Here is a 21,791-nt window from a genome sequence, read left to right as displayed (position 1 = left end):
CATGGGATTTCATCTTGAGAAAGACCAAAGCTTCAGTGTTTCATTTATATCAATATTGTGCAGTTGAACAAGCATTTCCTGCCAGATTTGACTCATTCAGGTAGGGAAAAAAATGAAGGCTTCTCTCTATTTAAATATTTCTTTACCTTGTTTTATAAAACTTTTGGAACTTAAATATGACATTTTAGGTACACAGATAGATAGATGGGTAGACAGATGGACAGATAGATGGACGGACGGATGGATGGATGGATGGATCGACAGATGGATAGATGGACTGACACATGGATGGATGGACGGACGGACGGACGGACTGAATAGATAGATGGATGGACGGACAGATAGATGGATTGATGAATGGACCGATAGATAGATAGATAGACAAACATAGATAGATAGATAGATGGACCGACAGATAGAAATGCATAGATGGACAGATAGATGGGCAGACAGATAGATAGATAGATAGATAGATAGATAGATAGATAGATAGATAGATAGATAGATAGATAGATAGATAGATAGATAGATAGGTAGATAGGTAGATGGATAGATGGATAGATGGATAGATGGATAGATGGATAGATAGATGGATAGATGGATAGATAGATGGACCGACAGATAGATAGATAGATAGATAGATAGATAGATAGATAGGTAGATAGGTAGATAGGTAGATGGATAGATGGATAGATGGATAGATGGATAGATGGATAGATGGATAGATAGATGGATAGATGGATAGATAGATGGACCGACAGATAGATAGATAGATGGACCGACAGATAGATAGATAGATGGACCGACAGATAGATAGATAGATGGACCGACAGATAGATAGATGGATGGATGGATAGATGGATGGACGGATGGACGTACGGACGGATAGTTAGATGGATGGACAGATAGATAGAAAGATAAATAGATCGATAGATGGACAGACGGATAGATAGATAGATAGATAGATAGATAGATAGATAGATAGAAAGATAGATAGATAGATAGATAGATAGATAGATAGATAGATAGATAGATAGATAGATAGATAGATAGATAGATAGATAGATAGATAGATAGATAGATAGATAGATAGATGGATAAATAGATGGACAGAACAGAATTTTTATATAAATATAAAATTCTTTGAAATGTTTATAGAATAGGCCCATTTTTTTAGGCCTGATTAATATTAGTACTTTCAGTGACTACATCCTGTTGCCTATGAAAGCAGTATGTCAAAGCTGCTTGTGTCATTCAAAAGCATCGGAATGATGTCAGCGTAAAAGACATGGCCTGAGGCTCCATTTACTACAAGTGATGAAGGGGGAGGAGAGGACTGAACATGTATTGATGGAGGGAGGACCCAAGGGCAGGGGCGAACAGGAGCTGGGACTGGGGGAGATGGGAAATGTGTTGTTTGCATGTAAGGAGTGAGAAGTCAGATAAGTGAGTGAAAACAGAAAGGGACTAAACAAGAAGCGTGATTGAAAATAGGTCAGGAGTGTTTAGCCTGACTGGATGATTTAGCACAAGGGTCATCAAACCGAGGCATATGACAGAAATGATTAGGAGGTTTATTGTCATGTATTGAAGTGTGATTGTGTGTATGATTGTGTGTGTGTTTGTGTGTGCATGTGCGTGTACATGTGCAATGGTAGGCATGTCAGGAATTCAATATGACGCTGTCACCTCAGGCTGCCGGCTTTACTGGCTCACAATCATCAGAAACCAAAATAAACGAGAAATGAAAATAAAAAATATGAACATGCTAGCACTAAATTCAGTTTCCTGTATGTCACTGTTTTTTTATAGAGCTGTTCTGAGTCGGATGCTTTGTACACAGTAAATGTGAAAAACAGGAAGTAAATGACATTAATTCGCATAGACTCTTATCCACCTTATTTTTAACATAAGAGTGGGAGTGAACATTTCTAAATTAAATGGTTCTAGCTTTAAATAGTTTACTGCACTTTATTATTCTTCAGAAAAATTGTCCTATAGCTGCTAATGAAACGGAATCTCGCAAATTCACAGAAAATAGCTTACTTCCTCGTTAAAAAAAATAAGATCTTGTAGTAAGTCTTATATGACTCTTATAGAGAATATGGACACTCTTAGACACATAATAATATTTTTTTATTAAAATATTTACTCTCTTTTGATCCTAAAATTCCATATATACTTTTCAAAAGTTTGGGGTTGGTACAAGTTTTTAAAATATTTTTCTAATGTACTAAGACTGCATGTATTTGATCAAAAATACAGTAAAACAGTAATGATGAAATATTGTTACAATTTAAAGTTCTATTTTTAAATATTTTAAAAAAAATGAATTTTCAGCATCATTACTCCACTCTTCAGTGTCACATGATCCTTTAGAAATCATTCTAATATGCTGATTTGCTGCTCAATAAACATTTCTTATTATTATCAATTTTGAAAACGGTTGTATTTTTGTGGAAACCATAATACTCGTTTTCAGGTTTCTTTTGATGAATAATGAGTTCAACAGAACATCATTTATTTGAAATAGAAAGGTTTTGTAATAATTTTATTGTCTTTACTGTCACTTCTGATCAATTTAATGTGTCCATGCTGAATAAAATCTGACCCGCAAACTTTTGAACGGTAGTATATACTGTATATTTGAATAGATGCGTATTTGTAACGGTAAAAAATACTTTATTACCTTGCCATAGTAATAAATAATACAGTGGTACTTACCTTGAGAAATAAATACAGATAAAAACACTGAACGATTATCATATTTATATTCCAATGTGTTTATATGACATTTCAAGTAAATTCTGTGGTACCACCTTGGTACATGTCCAAAAAGCCATGGTGTTGCCAGAGTACTTGTTGTCTGTTGTTGTACAGTGAAGAGTTTTATATATCCCCTAATGTCTTTGTTTCATCATCCAAAAGTGTGAGAATATTGCAGGTGGTGACAATTCCCTTCCCTTCCCCCACAAATCACTGACTCATCTGTATTCCTCTGCTGTCTCCCATGTGGCCTGGTCCTTTCGTCACATGACCGGTGTGTGCCCTCCAATAGAATCAGCCTCATTTTCACCCCTCCACTGAATTATAACGATACGTGGACTCAGATGACCCGACCAATCAGAGGAGGAGAACTGGCATTCTCCAAATATCGTACCCACTCATCAATATTCATCTAGTTTTTCCTCCAGTGTCTCACCCCACCCTTTTATCCCAAACCCCCACCCCCGGTTTGTTGGCCCACCCCTCCAGCAACACAATAGGGGTAATTGTCCATGCAACACACACACATTGGCACATAAAGACGGACAGACGAGAACGCGTGGCGTTTCCCTGCCATATGCCGTCCCTCCTCTGGAATGTGATTATCCTCTGTGGAGAGAAAAACAGAGGCTGAGCGGAAAACATAGTGTGCGGCGGGGGAAGCAAGTGAGGGAGGAAAGAAAAAGGAGGAGGAGTGAAGCAAGTGTAGAGAGAGAGAGAGAGGGGGAGAGAGAGAGAGAGAGAGAGAGAGAGAGAGAGGAAGGATGGAGGATGCAGAGTGTGTGGCAGCAGGGCTAGAGAGGGAGGGTTCATGAGAGGGCTGTTCAGTCTGGCGTGATTCTCTGGATAAAGACGACGGCTCTGTTCCTCTGAAGAACTAAGGTGGAAATCTCTTTCGCACACACTTCTCGCTGCCTTCTTGAAATCGACGAAGACTCGCATCAGGTCAGTGCTGTCTCTTTCGCTTTCGCACACAGCTGACCACAGTTGAGAAGGGCTGTGGCTCTTGAAGCTTTTTCAGGTTTACCACTGCAGACTATACAGTTTAGTCTTTCCACTAGTCTAGAACAGATACCTGTGCTGTTTTGAACATGGAAGAATGTTTGTGTGTGACATTTTTATCTTGGGAAGATGCATTTTTAATTCTGCAGACACTGAAGCAGCGGTGTGTGTGTGTGTGAGTACGTGGGTGGATTTGAATGGTGCATGTGTAAAACCGATTTTTTTTTTTTTGTGCACGAGTCACAGAGATGAGTGTTCATGGGGTGAATCAGCCACACAAATGTGAAAACAGACACAGATGCAGAAACAGATGGATGTGGAAACAGGTCTGGGTGCTTTGTGGAAGCAGGTGGAGGTCTGTGTGTTTGTGTGTGTGATTTGCCACCAGCAAACACCACACAGCTATCAGATTAAACAGAGAAGCATCTCTTTACAGGCTCAAGGAAGTGTTAAGATGTGCTTAACGTGCTAAATAACACATATATAGTGTGCATGGCCATCACAGACGGCTAAGACCGCTTTAGCACCTCGGTTCAACTGTTCAGACATAAAAAGAGATAACTTTTACTATTACAGTACCTGTCAAAAGATTGGAACAGTTACTTTTTTTAATGTATTTGAAATAAGTCTCTAATGCTCACCAAGGCTGCATTTATTCGATCAAAAATATATAAAAAAAGTAGTATATACTAAAGTATATACTAAAAAAATAGTAATTTTGTGAAATAATATTACAATTTAAAATGATGTTTTCTATTTAGTTATTTATTAATTTAATTTATTCCTGTGATGGATTTTCAGCAGCCATTACTCCAGTCTTTTAATGTCACATGATCATTCTAATTTATTATCAGTTATTGTTGGTGTTCAATTATTAATACTGTCTCTTATTATTATTGATGTTGGAAACCGGTTTTGGTGGAAAGCATTTTTTTTTTGTTTTTTTGTTTTTTTCATGATTCCTTGATGAATTTTGATCCTTGCTGAAAAAAAGTTTCATTAATTTCTTTCTTTTTTTAATCAGCAAATCAGCATTATAATGATTTTTGAAGGATCATGTGGCACCGAAGACTGGAGTAATGATGCTGAAAATTCAGCTTTGGCATCACAGGAATAAAATATTTGAAAAACATTTTTATAAAATATTAAAACAGTTATTTTAAATTAAGAATACTTCACAATATTACTGATTTTACTGTATTTTTTAAACCAATAATTGCAGCCTTGGTGAGGTTAAATTATTTTTAAAAAATCTTAATTATTCCAAACTTTTGACCAGTAGTCTAAATTTAAAACTAATATAGGGCAATAGCTTTAAAGAATATGGGCTTGATTAGAAATGTTTGAATTCATAATAATCTCATATTAATACAAACAAATATCTAGATAATTCTGAGCTCAGTTTGTGACATTAAGATCTAGAGCTGTTTTTTTCCAGCAAAGTCCTAATTGCTCTTTCTAATCTTATTTTCTTTGAAGAAACAATTGAGATAGCAATGCAATCCCGTTTGTCGTTTTCCTTACCTAAGGGTTTTGGCGTCCCTCTACGCAGTCTTGTGTGAGCAATGGGTTGATGACCTCACTCACTGACACCCACACTGTCTCATACTGAGGAAGGGTGCACAGAAATGTTGTATTTTTATCTGCTTCTCACTGTTAAATATGTGACCGCTTTCAGTTGTTAAGTTAATCATGCACACATGCAAGAAGCAAAAAGCAGAAGTGTGCTGCTGGAAAGTGATATAAAACAAGCTCAAAAAAGAGAACAAAGCATCAGAATTATGTTAGTTAAATATCTGTAATAATATACAGATCTCATAGTATATATATATTTTTTTTTTAAACAATATGAAATACTATTCTGAAATTATTTTAAAAACATGCCCAATTTAATTTTTTTATTTATTCTCATACTTAGGGTTAGGGGTTTGTTTGAATAATTTAAGTACTATACATTGGCTCCAACACCATTTGTGCTACAATTAAAATTTTGCAGTTTATTTATGAAAGGTGCGATGACTTTATATGATAAACAGGTGAATCCCATGGATTCTGATTGGAAGAGGTACTTGAGCTAATATGGCTCAAGTACCTCTTCCAATCAGAATCTATGGGACAGTAGTAATTTAATTTGAATTTCAACAGTAAAATCATTTGACAGTAGGTATCCACTTACAGTAGCAACCACTCGGAACCTAATTGCAATGCTCTAAAAACAGTCAGAACACCTTAGCAACTGCATAACAAGACCATGGCAACCAAGTTTACTTTATTATTCCTCCCCAATGGGAGTCAATGGCAGCCATATGAACCGTAAGTAGGAAAATTATAAAAATTGGCATAGGCCTACTTCTAGTGATGGTAATGAATAGTATTCTGTTCTGACCAACTTTGTGGTCTCTAGGACCAACTTTATAGTGCCACCACCAGTTCAAAAATTCTCTTTTCAAATGATTATAACTTTTGATAAAAATGAAACTTAGTACACCTTATTCCTCTCATCATACTGATCACATTCAATATCTTACATTAAGACTCCGCCCATTACAGTAGGGGCCATTTTGAAAAGTACAGTATTAAGTTTTTTCACTACTCCTTCAAATTTTGTCAAATTCCTACGAAAATTGTCTCTTTGGACTGAGCCGCACAGAAATGACTGAACAGATTTTTTTTATTCATCTTTGTTCAGAAGTTATAATGTTGCGAACCTAACGAGGTTGACCCAAAAATCAAGCGTAGTGTCAGTTCTGGTAGGTCACGTTAGTCAAGCTCGCGTCAGCTGACTCTCAGCTGATCCACATACCTATAGGAATACGACGCCTATCACTTTGTATGTATTTAAGCTCCTTCAGTATTATCAGCAGCTTTCGCGTTTCTCGAGCTAATTACCCTCCTCCATCCCCAGCTCCTCCTCTCGTCAGTCAGGATTTGGCATTCTGATTAACCTTAAATCAGAATAAATTCTCAAATTATGTTGTACCTTAAAATCTTGAATTAATGATATCTGCATACATTCATGTTGGTTCGGTTCTGTTTACCCTAAGGGGGGTTATTGCTGCTCTCCCTGCTTTTATCCATGCTTGGCTGCATGGATGCACAGGGAGTTCTTGCCCAGGACGGAACCATACCGCCAATCCAAACTGTATGCTAATTGTCAATCGTATTTGACGATAGTGGTCCTGACAGAATTGGTTCAGAGGCTGTATCTCGGCCAAACTTTGATCAATCGAAATGAAAATTGGTTGGTTTAATCGGAACCATGATCTGAGGGTACATGCCAAATTGGGAAACAGCGACCACCTATAGGTCATGAGATCTGAAGAATGGATCTATGGATTCCTTGTGTCATGCCGGATCCATGCTGATTTTGACAGGTTCAGATGAACCATCTGTCTGCCATTTTGAATTTTGTCATACATTTTGTCATCCTTTAAATGATTTGACATATCGGCACAAAATTTTGTACGAAACATCAGCATGTCCTGTAGGTACCCAAAAAGTTAATACAGCATCACTAGTGTTCCAGAGATTTTTTTTTTTTTTTTTTCAAAACCGCTTAACTTTTGGAAACCGTAGTTTATTTTCTTTGTGGGACAACTTTATAAATTTGTGTGTAATGTTGTGTCATTTAGAGCCAATTGCTGCGTGGTTCTGCCTTTAAAATCTCCCTGTAAAATTAACCAAACATTGTATGAATGGCATGCTGTTTAAAGCAACAGGCTATAGCTTTGAAGATTGTTTGATCAAATTCAAAGTGTAGCAAGTGTTTAACCATGTGAATTGTGCATGGTTCAAAAGATTGTGCTTTACTGTTGAACTATTATCAGTCAGCATGCTGAAAATTCGAAGGCAGACAAAAATTCTAAGATTATGAGTCATTTCCTGATAATGACATTAATACCAACCACCATAGTGTTTTATATAGTTTGGAAAGTAAGCCAACCATTCATTTCCTGTTAATATCTTTTAAAGGTAGGGTATGTAGGATTTTTATAAAAACTTTTTTTCAAATTTGTTTAAACTGTCTTTATATACCAATACATAATTAAAATGTAAGTGCTCTGAAAAAGAGAGTATAAAAATCGAGTGACTGTAGACCTTTTAATCTGCAATAAACACAGCTTATTATTTCCATTCGGGACGAAACAATTGATTGGTTTGGGCGACTGTCACTCACTCTCCCAACCATGGCTACCACCCCTGTTGCTAGATCTGCCCATATGCGCGCACCCGTTTGATTTGAGGAGTGCAAGAGAGGTGCGGAACTTACGAAGAGTAAAATTATGGCAGAGAAAGAGCATTCAAAATTCAAAGCACCTGCATATGCAGTCAGCGAAGGCAAACAAGGCAAAAACTACTTCCTCGGACCCTGGTTGCCCGCTCTCTTGCACGACCTCCTCTGCTTCGCCCTCGACCCCGGACCTGTCCTCGAACCGACGAAGCGGTACTTGTCACCGGAGTGTAGTCCTCATTAGAGTCAACAATGTTTTCATCATGGAAACTCGCAAAACACCGTATATGTTATGAATCTTACACGAAATTCACCTTCATCACTGTGTAACTGATGGTAATGGAAAAACGTGTATCAATGTTTTTAGCTTTGCCTTATAAATATAGCTTGTTACCTATAAATATAGCTTGTTACCAAATCAAACAAAGTATATTTTAAACTTTACCAGTATTGATATGCTAGCTTGATAGTGAGTACTAAAAGAAATCTTATTTGTTTATATTTATAGTGATAAAGTTAGGTATTTTATTACATGTGATTCTAAAGAGCGTTTGGCGTTGCGCGTTCATGTGTTTTGGGGGCGTGGCTTTGGAAGGAGCCCAGAAGGGAGGGGGTGGAGTGAATGGAAATAATTAGCTGTGTTTACAACAGTCGTGAGAGGTCTACAGACACTCGATTTTTATACTCTCTTTTCCAGAGTACTTACATTTTAATTATGTATTGGTATATAAAGACAGTTTAAACAAATTTGGATTTTTTTTTTTTTTTTTAAATACTACCTACCCTGCCTTTAAGGCCCATAAGGTACTACATAATCTCATAATCCTGTTCACATTGGGAAAGAGAGAGAGATGAAAGCTGAAGTGGGTTGGTTTGTTGATATTATCACACATTAAGACTTCCCTCTCTTTCATCCCTCACTCAGCAGCTTTTATTGACTCATGTAATTATTCTCTAGTTGCCAGCAGTCAGCGAATTCATGTACTGTACATGCAGGCATATTTTTCAATGCCTTCAAAACTCTGAAGAATAGAAGGAATTCACTGCGGTTGGCTTTATTTTTCTTCTGCAGGTATTGGTAGCACTGTGCATCAGCTGATGTTTAGTATCTATGTTGTTATTCAATAAACATTTACTTACAGGCCATGTCCGGCTTCTGTAAAAACCGGTTTTGTGACCTGTGAGGGGAAGAAAGAGTGAGACAGCCACAGGAAGAATAAAAGCGGCTGCTTGTTTTGGGTGACGCTTGTAAAGCGAGTTGCATGAAGAGGGCCTTTCCCTGTTGCTTAGCATATTACCGTGTGATTTAAGATGGAGAAACATCTTAGGAATGTGAGAGAAACACAAGCCCAGCCACACCGGAGAACCAATAACAGATCAGGTATTTTACTCATTTTCATTTTCTCATTTTTCCCATTTTTGCATTTCCTGTGGCTTGACCTTCAGTTTACATGTATTCGTGCAAAGAATTCATGTTGTACTCATGATATGTAATAGTCTCATTTAGACCAGTTTTTTTGACCTGTGCAAGTTTCACGATAAGGCAGAGAGATGCATTCTGTCTGAATTTTCCAGCATACAAGCTTCATTAGGCTATTTATATATCTGTTACATGTTCTCTATCTGATCGTTTCATCTTGTGGACAGTTTGCTGTAAATTCCAATACATATAAACAGGTGAATCTCATACAGCAGGTCAAAAATGTGTCCTGGGGTCAGTTGCATAAACATAGCCATTATGTTAAGACTGCGTGTCTTAAGTATTAGTATGACCAACTAGTGGTTGGTTAGTAAAGGAGCAATCAGTCTTACTTTTTACCTGACTTAAAACAGATATGAAAAGTCTTACAGAAAAAAATGTGATGACTAACTTGTAAGACTAGTCTCAGCGGTTTATGCAACGGCCCCCAGGCCATACAGTATATCATCCCAAAATCAAAAGATAAAAGATATCCATCCATTCTCCATACCGCTAATTCTCTCTAGGGTCGCGGGAGGAGAAATACGACGTGAAATTATCTTTTGCTTAAAAAAAAAATAAGGCAATTTCTTTTTTAGCTCATTATGTTTTTTGGGTTTTTTTTTTACATTGGGAGATTATTTTCATTAAAACTTAATGTTTAAAATGTATTGTATTATTTTTAATAATTGTAATGTAATACAGTAAACAAACCATATTGAGAATAATGATAATTGCAAAAAAAAGTAATTTTTTTTTTTTTTTTTTTCAAAATATAATTGGATTATTTTTGAGTGAAATATGACCCGCACAAGTAAGGATTGAGGTGGTCAGTTATTAGTATTGTCTTCATTAATTGAATAATACTGGGAGAAAGCTGTGCTAAATTGCATTATCATGAAGAAAAAACATTAAACAATGATAATAATCGTGACTGTTCTGAGATGTTCTTGCTCTTACCCAGTTTAAACGCAATCTCTTAATTATTTACTATTACAGTAGTAATAATGACTGTAGTTGCATGCTGTCGTATTTTGGTAGGAAATGGTTGATTAATCTGATGTACCTTCGGTTACATGCATCATAGTTCAGCTCAGTGTTCTGATAGTTAGTTACAATTACATTAAATGCATGCATACTGGAAATTGATTGAGCCTTATTTATTATTACATTGACCAAATCCATAATTCACTGCCTTATTGAATACCACAGTGTTTACATTCATTATGGCCACTCGACTGTGAACGTGATTCATGGCAAATCTACTCTAATGCTCTTACAAGGGCTCCACATAAATGCTAAATTACATGCTACACAGTTTCACAAATAACCTCATAAACATGTCATTGCTATTCTTCATTTGTATTCAAATAAAAGATGACTGTATTTTGTGTTTATAACCAAGCAAACTGATTAATTGAGGTGTCATGGAAACAATTTGGATGGTTATCCAGCTCTACACATCTCAGTACTCCATTTGTGCAGCGTTTATTAGGAGAGTCGTAAAAAAAAGCTTTATTAATGGTCCCACCAGCCCCTTCTTTCATGTCCGTTAAAGTTTGGTTGTTGTGTTAGCTTACAGAAGGTTTTTTATTTTTATTTTTTTGAAAAGCTGCCATTAAAAATAACTATTATGTGAACGTGTGTACGTTTGAGTGTGCGGGGGGGTCACCAAATCCTTCTGTCACAAGGGCTCCAGATGGTACAAGGAAAAAACCTTGCTTTAATCTCACTCCCAGGATAAAATGCTTACACACACACACACACACACACACACACACACACACACACACACACGCACACACTTCCCCGCTCAAAATATACCTTACTTTAAACTTGTTTAAACATTAAACTGCTTTTGTTACATTCTCTGTTTGCTTCATTAAACATGTGATGTCTTTTATGCTTTACGTTTCAGCTGGTTAATGTACTTGAGTTCTTCATCATTCATCACTACATTATATCTCTTAACTTCCCCAGCCTCTTTAGTTTTCTCTCAGTTGTGTAACAATTTTCTATTTTCAGCTGTGCGCTTTATAAACCGTGTGAGTCTCAAAGTGTGCCTTCATGTGCACATGTGTGAACAATTGGAAACCACACGCCACTTGTTTACTGTTTGGCTTTCATCTTTTATGTGCATTAGAAATAGAGAGAATTAATTGCTGGTGCGTATCTGGGGATTTACTTTTCTTTTGTTTTGCTACAAATGCTGGATTAATGTTCTCTCAAACTCTCTTCACATTCAGACCTTCTGCTCAGTGTTTTTATCACCCAGAATACATTTGTCTTTATTGTTCTACAATCATAATATCCTAATACAGTTTTATGGTTTCACTTCTAAGGTAAAATTTATATTTTGCATCCAGATTAAATTAGACCTATTTATTTAGTACTTAATATGAGTTAAATATTTTTGTATAATTAAATTAAGTTTATTTGTATTTTGCATAATGACATATTTTAAGCTTTCAACTTCATCTAAAATTGATATGATAAAATTGAATAAATGTAATTATTTATTTATTTTATATTGTGAAATTATAATAAGCTTTCAATTTGGTATAATTTGCTGAGGGTCTTTTTCTAATACATCAGTACAATTCTCTTTGCCCTAAGCGAGATTCATATCAAAATCATTTGAGTCTTGTGTTAAAGTCCAACTGAAATCAAAATTGACCCTATTTACTTTGTTAGCGCATATTATTAGTCTTGTGGTGAAAAATTAATCCGTGCAAGTTAATACACAGAAAAAATTTGTTCGCCGTCGTAATCTTTAATCAAAGTCTGAAAAGTTACTTCCGGTCAGGAATGGCTGATGATGTAGGTTTGACGGCTTGGTTTGGGAAACACTTAACCACTCCCCTCAAACCGTTAGTCTGTTATGAGCAGAGATGGAGAGGAGGAGCGCTAGAGTAAAACCCTGCCCTCTGTTCAATATTCCTTTTCACTGGGAAATACGTCACAACACTGGAGAAAAGTCGTTTGCAACTTCCGGTTCACGCAGACTTTAAAGAACTGGCCTGCACAAAAGCCAGACTTGAAATCCATTGAACACCTTTGGGATGAAATGGCATTCATATCTAAATGGGATCAAATCCTCACAATCATCATGTTCCACATTAACAAGTGCATATGAGTGTGCTGTTTCTGGTGGCTACATGTAGTGACCAGACATGTTCTTGACCGGTTTGGTGTCATTTTAGTGTTCTTCCTGTTCTTTTATTTAGCCTACCCACAAGTTTCTCAGTATGTCTATCCCCCTTATTTTTCATTTGTATCGAGATCATCATGAAAGTACCTCAAAATTATTTAATTTTTTTAGTTACTAGAATGTAGATGGCCTGAACTATTTTATTTGATGTTTGTTTTATTTTGTGACAGCAGTCGTCCGTGTGGGTCTGCTGTCTTTTACTTTTGTTTTGTATTTGTTTTATTTTTGGTATTAAAGTTTGTTGAATGTTCGGTTCCCGCCTTCTCCTTCCCACATCCTCGTTACAAATAAGAATGTTTCTTGAGCACCAAATCAGCATATATGAATGATTTCTGAAGGATCTTGTGACACTTAAGACTATACTTTATGCATATAATAGCAAGAATAAAACTAACTAAATATTTCTTATGTTGTCTTTCAGATAAAGCTGGCAACCCCAGCTGCTTTCCCTCCAAACAATCTAATGAAGAGGAACCTTGTGTTGGGGTGAAAATCGCTCAGAACAAAGGTGGGCAATATCCCTCCCTTCCTCTCCTTCTTATTCTGTCTCTTCCTTTCTCTGAGCATTAAGACTTGGAGCTTGGACCCATGGGAGTCTGCCATTTTTTTCAGAATGAATCTTTCCTAAAAAACGTGCAGCTGCGAGCTGTTGTATTTATGATTTGTTGTAAGAGATAACAGATACATTTACATGTTATGTAGTAGTTTTAAGTGTTATGGAAATTAATGTGCATGACTGAACATGCTCTGGGGTCAGTGGGCCACCTCGGTTTTTGGTCTGTTTTCCCTCATTTTTTTTCTTCTGTTTCTTTTGATTAATGGAAGGAGGTTAACATGTTAACATGGAGATGACTTTGGAGAATTTTGCAGTTAATTCAGTCCATATTTGATGTTTAATGTCCAATTTGTGGGGCAGAGTGACTGTACCAATGAGCTTATACGGTGGGTTGCCAAGCATGTCACCACATAAATAGAAACCATGCAATCTACAAAATAACTTTTCGCTTGTTGCTTCTCTGTGTTAAGGGCAAAAACTCAGATTGTTATGCAAGAAATAGAGTGGTACATGGAAGACATGTTTTTGTAGACCAAGCCAAAAGATAGCATCACCCTGGTTCCCTCAACAAAAACCCAATAGTGCTCTGTAGCGCCGGACAGACGGCAACAGTTCAAAGAGGAAGTGGCTTGTTGGGTGTGAGGGGTCAAGAGTGATTTTGCCTACCCTTTTACTCACTCTGGATGAGTACAGTTCTTGGAGAGTGGGGAGGAGTGTACTGATGATTCTCTGTACTAATGGGTAGGTGGGGGGTTCTCCTAAAATCCACAATCATCTTCACTGTTTTGAGTGTGTTCAGCTCCAGGTTGTTATGACTGCACCAGACAGCCAGTTCTTTAACCTCCTGTCTGTAAGCAGACTCGTCACCATCCTGGATGAGGTCAATGAGTGTGGTGTCATCTGCAAACTTCAGGAGCTTGACAGAGGGATCTTTTGCAGTACAGTTTTTGGTGTACATGGAGAAGAGTAGTGGGGAGAGCACACATCCCTGGGGGGCGCCAGAGCTGATCGTGCGGGTGTTGGATGTGAATTTTTCCGTCCTCACTGGCTGCTGCCTGTATGTCAGGAAGTTGGTGATTCACTGACAGATGGAGGTTTGAAGGCCGAGCTGAAGTCCACAAACAGGATCCTCACATAAGTCCCTGGTTTGTCCAGATGTTGCAGTCCCTTGTTGAGGGACAACAGGTCTACAGACCTGTTTGCTTGATTGAAACTGCAGGGGGTCCAGCAAGGGTCCAGTAATGTCCTTCAGGTATGCCAACACCAGTCTTTCAAATGACTTCATGACCACAGACATTAAGGCAACAGGTCTGTAGTCATTCATTCTTATGATTTTGGGTTTCTTTGGGATGGGGATGATAGTGGAGCATTTGAAGCAGGAATGAAGCAGAATGGGGTTGCTGGAGGTGTTGATGGATGCATGGGGAGAAGGTCGGGGGTGTGAAGACAGGGTTTTTCAATCTTGCAATAAAACTCATTCAAATCGTCGGGCAGTTGTTGATTCGATAAAGTGCTGGGGGATGGTGTCTTGTAATTGGTGATGTTTTTCAGGCCTTTCCAAGCCTATGATTCTTACATGTTTTGTTCATTGTAAAAAAAACTTTTATTAATTTTGAAGCATAAATACAAAAGCAAAATGTAGACAATGTTGGAAATTCAGAAGCGAAGACCAGGAGACTTGGTTGTATCTCCTTCAGCAGGATTCTTTATTGAGAATGTGCTGTTTCATAGCTGCAGTCATCAAGTCCCAGTAAGGCAGTCATACATTGTAGTTTATATAGATTTTAGGAGGCAGTGACAAAACACCTGGGTGACGACCCACCCCAGACTCTAGAGTATCACCAGTCCTAATTCAAGGGCAATTAAAGACAATAGGTGAGGATCTCTGTAATTGGCTCATTTGACTTACAATAAAGAGAACAGTAACTAGCAGAAAACTCTTGCTGGAAACTATGCAGAATCATCTGATATCATCATCTTAACCTTAAATGCCAAATAGTAAATACAATGTACTCCACCTTAGTTTTTCATGTGATGTTATTTCAGGTTGGAGGATCAGCAGATCTTAAACAGAAAATTTGTTATGCCACAGCTATAAACAAATTACACCACGTTTGCGTTACTTCAACGTCGCCACTACTAAGCTTCCGACAACTTTTTCAGTCTTTGTTTGAAAAAATGTCCCTGGAAGTTTGAGAAATAATAGTTTGCAAGAGTGTGATAAACACCACAAGGCTGTGAAAGCGGACTAGAGAATAGACGAGTTTACTTGTTTGGAGTGATGTTTAATGTTACAAACTCTCTAGTCCCATTTAGCCACTTGTTAGCAACCACCTTTGGATAAAAGTGCTTGATGAATAAATGTGCCTGTAATTTCAAATACAGGATTACATATTCCGTCATATTACATTGTGATGTGAGTGTCTATAGCTCCATGTGTAGTCAAATGCCATGTTATACCTTCACAAGTTTGTTTTCATTTGTCACATCATTATTAACCTGAGAAGTTTTTGTTCTCTAGTCAATATGGGAATTCAAATGAAGATCTGTGGTGACATGGCATTACATTAGTTGTGCTGGTCACACTTGTTTAAGCTCAGAGACATGAACACTGAGCTTACTCCTATAGTGGACTTATGATAATGCCAAATGTAAGAGATAGCACTGAGTTGATTACATGAGAACTGAACAGGTGGTTAATGGTGTGGTTTTGTATATAATGGAGTATATGACCTATTGTGGTCGAGTAGCTTTTATTTACATATGTGTGCAGTGTGCATCACTACTATTAAAACATTTGGGGTCAGTTATTTTTAAAGAAATTGTTTTCTTCAGCGAGGATGCATTATATTGATCAAAAGTGACACTAAAGACATTTTATAATGTTACAAAAGATTTCTATATCAAATAAATGACTATTTTGAACTTAATAAAAGAATCCTGGAAAGAAAATGTATCACTGTTTCCACAGTTTTAAGCAGCACTTCAGTTTTCAGTATTCATAATAATATGAAATGTTCACTGAAAACTGGAGTAATAATGCTGAAAATTCATGTTATTCAATTTTTATGTCACAAGAAAAAATAACAGACTTCAAAAACATTTAAAAAATAATCTTACTGACCCCAAACTTTTGAACAGTATAAATGCTAAACATTATATATCTAATCACTAATTGAGTTTACGGTTTCCTCCTGCAGTGGTTGATCCTAAAAAAATGTAAAAATCCTGCTTGGCCTGTTGGACTTCACATTATCTTCATGTCTGGATCATCACATTAGACTGTACACTGACAGCCCTTAGTGATTGTTGTGGATACTGTTGCAGTGGCAGGTTGATGTTTAGATGTCGTATCTGCATTTCTGCAAATTCTAAACATAGCTTCATTTTAGCACGGGAAGTGTTCCAAGAAGCAAAGCAGAATATGAAAATTTTACTTCATTAACTGTATGCAACTGAAAGTCTGAGGGCACAAGTTGTTATAGACACACTTTAGGTTTGAGTTGAGTTTGGTTGAGTTGGTCTAGATGATTGTGCAAAACCAGATTCTCAGGACACAACTCTTCGGTCCCCGCTTGATGTCAAAATGAGATTAAAGTAAATCAGATCTGCAGTGGAATCTGGTAAACAGTTTAATGAACTTGAACGGTGTGTCTGTGTGTCCCCGTCAGAGGGTTTATGTGACACTGGTACAAGTATACAGAGATTTGAGAGGGCTGGGAATTAAGCTTTTGAAGGGGCACCATAGACTTGTAAGGGTTTTTGACAGGAATGAAAACGAGGTTTTGAGGGATAGAAGTACACTACATTCAATGGATTGTGGTGTTTAACTACATGCTAATTGGTCAACCGACAAAACATCCTTCCAAAAAACCTTTCAATAGACAAAAAAGGTATGTCATCCACCCTGACCCTGGTCTATTGCATTTGTTTCTCATTTAATCTACTGTACAATCAAATAATTTCATCACTTGTCTTGTCTTGCTCACAGTCAAACTCCTGAGTCTCACTCCATTCAAAAATGCAACAATACTCACACTGGACTGTGCTCTGAAGGTTTTAAAGGGTTAATTCACGGAAGAATAAAAACATAGTCATCATTAATTAAATTCCACACCTGTGCATTCTTTCTTCTCCAGAACACAAAAGGAGAAATTTTGAAGAATGACTTTTCAATGAAACAATAAATAAATATATATATATATATATATTATACTATAATTTATTGTTGAGTGAACTAATGTGAGAATACAAAGATTTCCAGCACAAAAGACATGAGACCTTTGGTTATGACGGTGTTTGAAAGCAAGTGGCCAGTTGCGTTTGAGCGTGCAGTGTGTGTGTGTGTGTAGAGGGAGGGGCCGTTTCCTCGTGTCTTTGTGGCAGAGTTTCAGTCAGTCTGTGGTTTATAGAGAACCGGATGGCTTGAATGAAGAAAACGGCTCTTATATTTTACTCATTGTCCTGGGATTATTTGGACTAATTTTAACAGACAGAAGGTGAGATTACTCGGGTTTAACACTGATCACAACCTTACCCCTGCTAGTCCTGTGTTTTCATTGGTTGACAGTATAATTCAACTTGGCAACAGTATATTAGCGGAGGACGCTGAAAAAGCTTTTGTGTATTTTGACACGCATTAGTTTTTGTTTTATTCTTTGTGAGTGTGACATTGTTAGATTGCATTCATTTTGATCTTATTTTATTTTGTAATTGTTCTGTTATTTACATGAATATTTTAAATATGAATCTACTTCATTTATTTTTTTCCTGCAGAATTATGTCTTCCTCAGACATTTGGTCAGCTGTCTGCTTTATTTCTGACTTTTTCGTGGGTTTGTTTTCCTACATGTAAGAACAAGTTTAAGTAGTTCACATTTTTCAGTCTTGTTAGTTTGCATTTTTCATCTAGCACTATTGCATGGTAAAGGAAATGCATTTTACATACATGCATTTCTAACTTCCTTCAAGTTTTTATTGCCTCTTCATGTTCCTGTATTGCAGGACAAGCTCTGAAACACTTTTGCTTGCTATTCCTGCTCCTTATGGTCAGTTCCCACTTCGTTTTGCGAACTAAATGAGCTGTTCTGTGTTGGTACTTTCCCACAAGGTTTTTATTGATAGTACAGAACCTAGAAATTTTACTATTCAAAGTAAGGTTGATAATTATGTTGCTTTTTGTAACCATAACTAGTTAAAAGTGGATGTTATGTGTCAAACTTCAATGTGCAAAAATGAAATGAGTTTAGTGACCAAAGGTCAGACATTAATCCTTTACTGGAACAAACTGTTGCTACTGTATCAGATGTTGTTCTGATAATGAAGCCATTATCTTTAACTGAGCTCTCTGTATACAGTATGTCAGGTCAGACCACAGACTTCTTTTTCCTTTCTATACTTAGCTAGGAATGCCAAAGTTGGCACAAATCTGTGTTTTCGACTCTGGGAATGCGGAACATTTGAACTTTTTCCCATGCTCACATTTTAGCTGCAATTATTAGTTTACATTCACTAGGCCACACGTGGTTTGACATCGACCTGGCTCACTCTTCTATCATTACAGCTGTAAAACCCAGCGAGACATTTCTAACAGATATACGTGCCGTTGATTTCTCTGTTGTGATGTGCACAGTTTCTATTTCATCGCTTTTCCCAGACAGGGGATTATGGGAAGAGGTTGCTATGGTAACTCAGAGGCCAGTTAGATAGACTGATCCAGGCCATGCCCTGAGGTTAGCTGCATTGTTCACCTGAGGATGCTTTAGATGTTTTGTTAGGCAGGTATGCTTATACAAACAAGCTCAAGTAGTTAATTCCAGCAAAATTGCCAAGCTGCCTTTTCTGGTAAATCTACCTCCTCTCCAACCACTTTCCATCTTACCATCAGACATCAGCACCAAAATGCTGTTAAAACTATGATACTAATTGCCGGAAATGGCCTTTAAGCACCTTTGACGAAAAAGGTTAAAACCATGGTAATTTGTCTTGTGTAAAATAACGACACGCATAACTATATAACGGATAGAGCGAGAGTTTCAGAGTTTGGTCTGATTTTAGTAAGAAAATCTTTAACTCTTCTAGTAATAGGTCTAAAAATGAACCTGTTCAGATGAAGAGAAGCTCTTCATCTTTGCATCTATCCAGTTTGATGATATTTCTTTCCACAGTGTCAATTTTCATTTTGAGTCCTGTGTGACAGGTTTACAACTAAGCCGTGTGTTGTCGGCTTTTTCAGGACTTTGGCTCATACCGTTTGACAGCATTCTTATTTATGTTAGAATGCATCTTCTAAACCTGTGAGTGTTCAAACTATTAATTTTACAATGTTTTTCACATGTAGCATTAGAACTTTTCCGGCAGTGTTGCAACTTCTTCATTTTGACAACTGGCCCTGATCACACATGACCTTTAAATAGAAAAAGAATGAGAAATGTGTTAAGAACGAATGTGTGAAAGCACAACAGGCTCTTTAATCTTATATATTAACGATTTTTGCCTGTTTCTTCAAGTTTTTTTATACTTAGTAGGAAAGTACTATTGTTGTCTTTTCTGTAGTATTTTAATGTAGTACTTTAATTATTAACAAAAATTAACATTTGTATATTAATACAATATTTTTTATTAATTTATATTTTATATATTAATTCAAATCCAAATTTTACGGAAGCATGGGTGGAGCTTGCCTATGCACAACTCACTGTCACAGTGCTAGTGTTGTGGATGGTTGCAAGTTTTCTAGATGTTTGCATAAGACTTTGTGTCATTGAGTAAACAGGCAATAAATAAATACGGACAAACTCACTGGGGATATATTAAAAATATATATATTTTTAGACTCTGATATCGAAATAAATTCTGATATCAGTAGCTGCGTTTACATGGACCCTGATAATTCGTTTGTAATCGGAATATCTGACTAGTAGCAGAGTAAAAAACAACAAATTGTTAAAGTCACATGTAACCATGTCATTCAGTATGAATTGGTCAAATCCAATTGAAATATCCTGAAGTGGTGCGGGACAGTCTTTGCTTTAGACTCTCATCTGCAGACAGCTTGTTTTGGGCGCGGGAAGGGGCATTTGATAACTATAACAGCACGACACAAATCTTTGTGTGCTCATCATCTCCTTATTTGGACCCGAATAAAGAAAACGAGCGATGACAGGATGATGGTTAGTATGCACCAACAATGGAAACTTGGTATATTCGTGCAGTGAGCGCATGTCAAAAGAAAGTCTGTTTTAAAGCTTTGTGACATAAACGCACACATCAGCCCGGTTACTTAATTTAGAATTCATGTAAACACTGTTTGGATTTATCAATCAGAATGATTTCATTCCGGTTGAAACAAAAAAAAACGTCCATGTAAAGTAAATGTAGCTACTAAAATACAGGCATTTAGAGGCTTTCTCCCCAGCCTTAAAGGAGAACTCCGGTCAATTTTAACATTGAGCTCATTTTTTGTACATTTGGAGTGCTGTCAATACAGAGAACAACGACAAAAATCGGTGTTGCCTACACAGAGTTATTCTATTTTTAAAATTTGCACCCTGTTGATTTCAATAGGGCAAGTACTAAACCTGCTTTTAGCCTCTTAACATCCTTGATGTGTCATTACAAGTGCACAGAAAATGTGAGTGATTCCTTCTGAGTGAACACGAGTGGATCTGACTGCAGTAGATGTGAAAGAAATGTATAAAAATGATGTTATTTAAGCCAGCGCAAATACCTTTGTTTACATCCTGTTTTCGGTGAAGTCCAAAGTAGTCGATTGCCGAGTTCACGCGCATAGGTTTAGTACCTATGATCACGCGCGTGAACTCGGCAATCGACTACTTTGGACTTCAACCGAAAAACAGGATGTAAACAAAGGTATTTGCGCTGGCTTAAATAACATCATTTTTTACATCACATCGACCGATTTTTGTCGTTGTTCTCTGTATTGACAGCACTCCAAATGTACAAAAAAATGAGCTCAATGTTAAAATTGACCGGAGTTCTCCTTTAAAAGAAAGCTTGTTTCAATCCTAGCCACAAACTGAGCCAAAACTGAGATGAATGGACCAATCACACATGAAGCTGTTCTTACACCATCACCACCACCATATATTTACTGCCAGCACAACAGCATCATTCATTGTCAGACACGGACAGTCCCATGCAGCCTATTGGCCTAAGATGTTTAGATTGGCCTAAGTGAAGAAAGGGGCTGAGAAAGCCATAGAAAGACTATCTTTGTGCTCACTAATGCATTAACATCCCCATGCTTTAATTTAACAGGACATGGGCTCTTCATTTGCATGCGTGCCTTTGACAAGCTGGTTTACAAAGCAACACACTTGGATTTACTGTTTATTGCATCCAAATGAGGATTTCTAAGATGTCAAAAAAGAGGGCTAGACTTTCAATATAACTGTTAATGTTGTGTGTGCATGTGTATTTTATGGTTATGGACTCAAAATGAATCTTTTTGCTGTTCTGACTATGAGTCTACAAGTCATTTTTTGAGGAATTTTGGAGGGGTTAACTATGTGCACTCTTTTAATCTAAAGCCCCATTCATTCCC

The 21,791-nt window shown here is 37.0% G+C and overlaps 1 protein-coding gene across 6 annotated transcripts in view; it reads left to right on the top strand.

Moving 5' to 3' along the window:
• Positions 1-21,791, top strand: part of fgd4a (FYVE, RhoGEF and PH domain containing 4a) — a 54,395-nt gene that overhangs the window by 10,647 nt on the left and 21,957 nt on the right. For 4 of the 6 annotated variants that reach the window (XM_081372845.1, XM_081372842.1, XM_081372844.1 and 1 more), the window contains exon 2: positions 13,091-13,177. In XM_081372845.1, coding sequence (XP_081228971.1) covers positions 13,091-13,177 — 87 coding nt within the window. Of the gene's footprint in view, positions 1-13,090; positions 13,178-17,617; positions 17,725-21,791 lie in introns of those variants that run through there. The other 2 variants (XM_081372847.1, XM_081372846.1) reach the window with 2 other exon arrangements.

This window comes from Scardinius erythrophthalmus (assembly GCF_964197995.2).
Source record: "Scardinius erythrophthalmus genome assembly, chromosome: 8".
Classification (NCBI taxonomy): Eukaryota; Metazoa; Chordata; class Actinopteri; order Cypriniformes; family Leuciscidae; genus Scardinius; species Scardinius erythrophthalmus.
The sequence above is the reverse complement of the archived record's forward strand: the minus strand, read 5'-3'. Positions and strand labels throughout refer to the sequence as shown.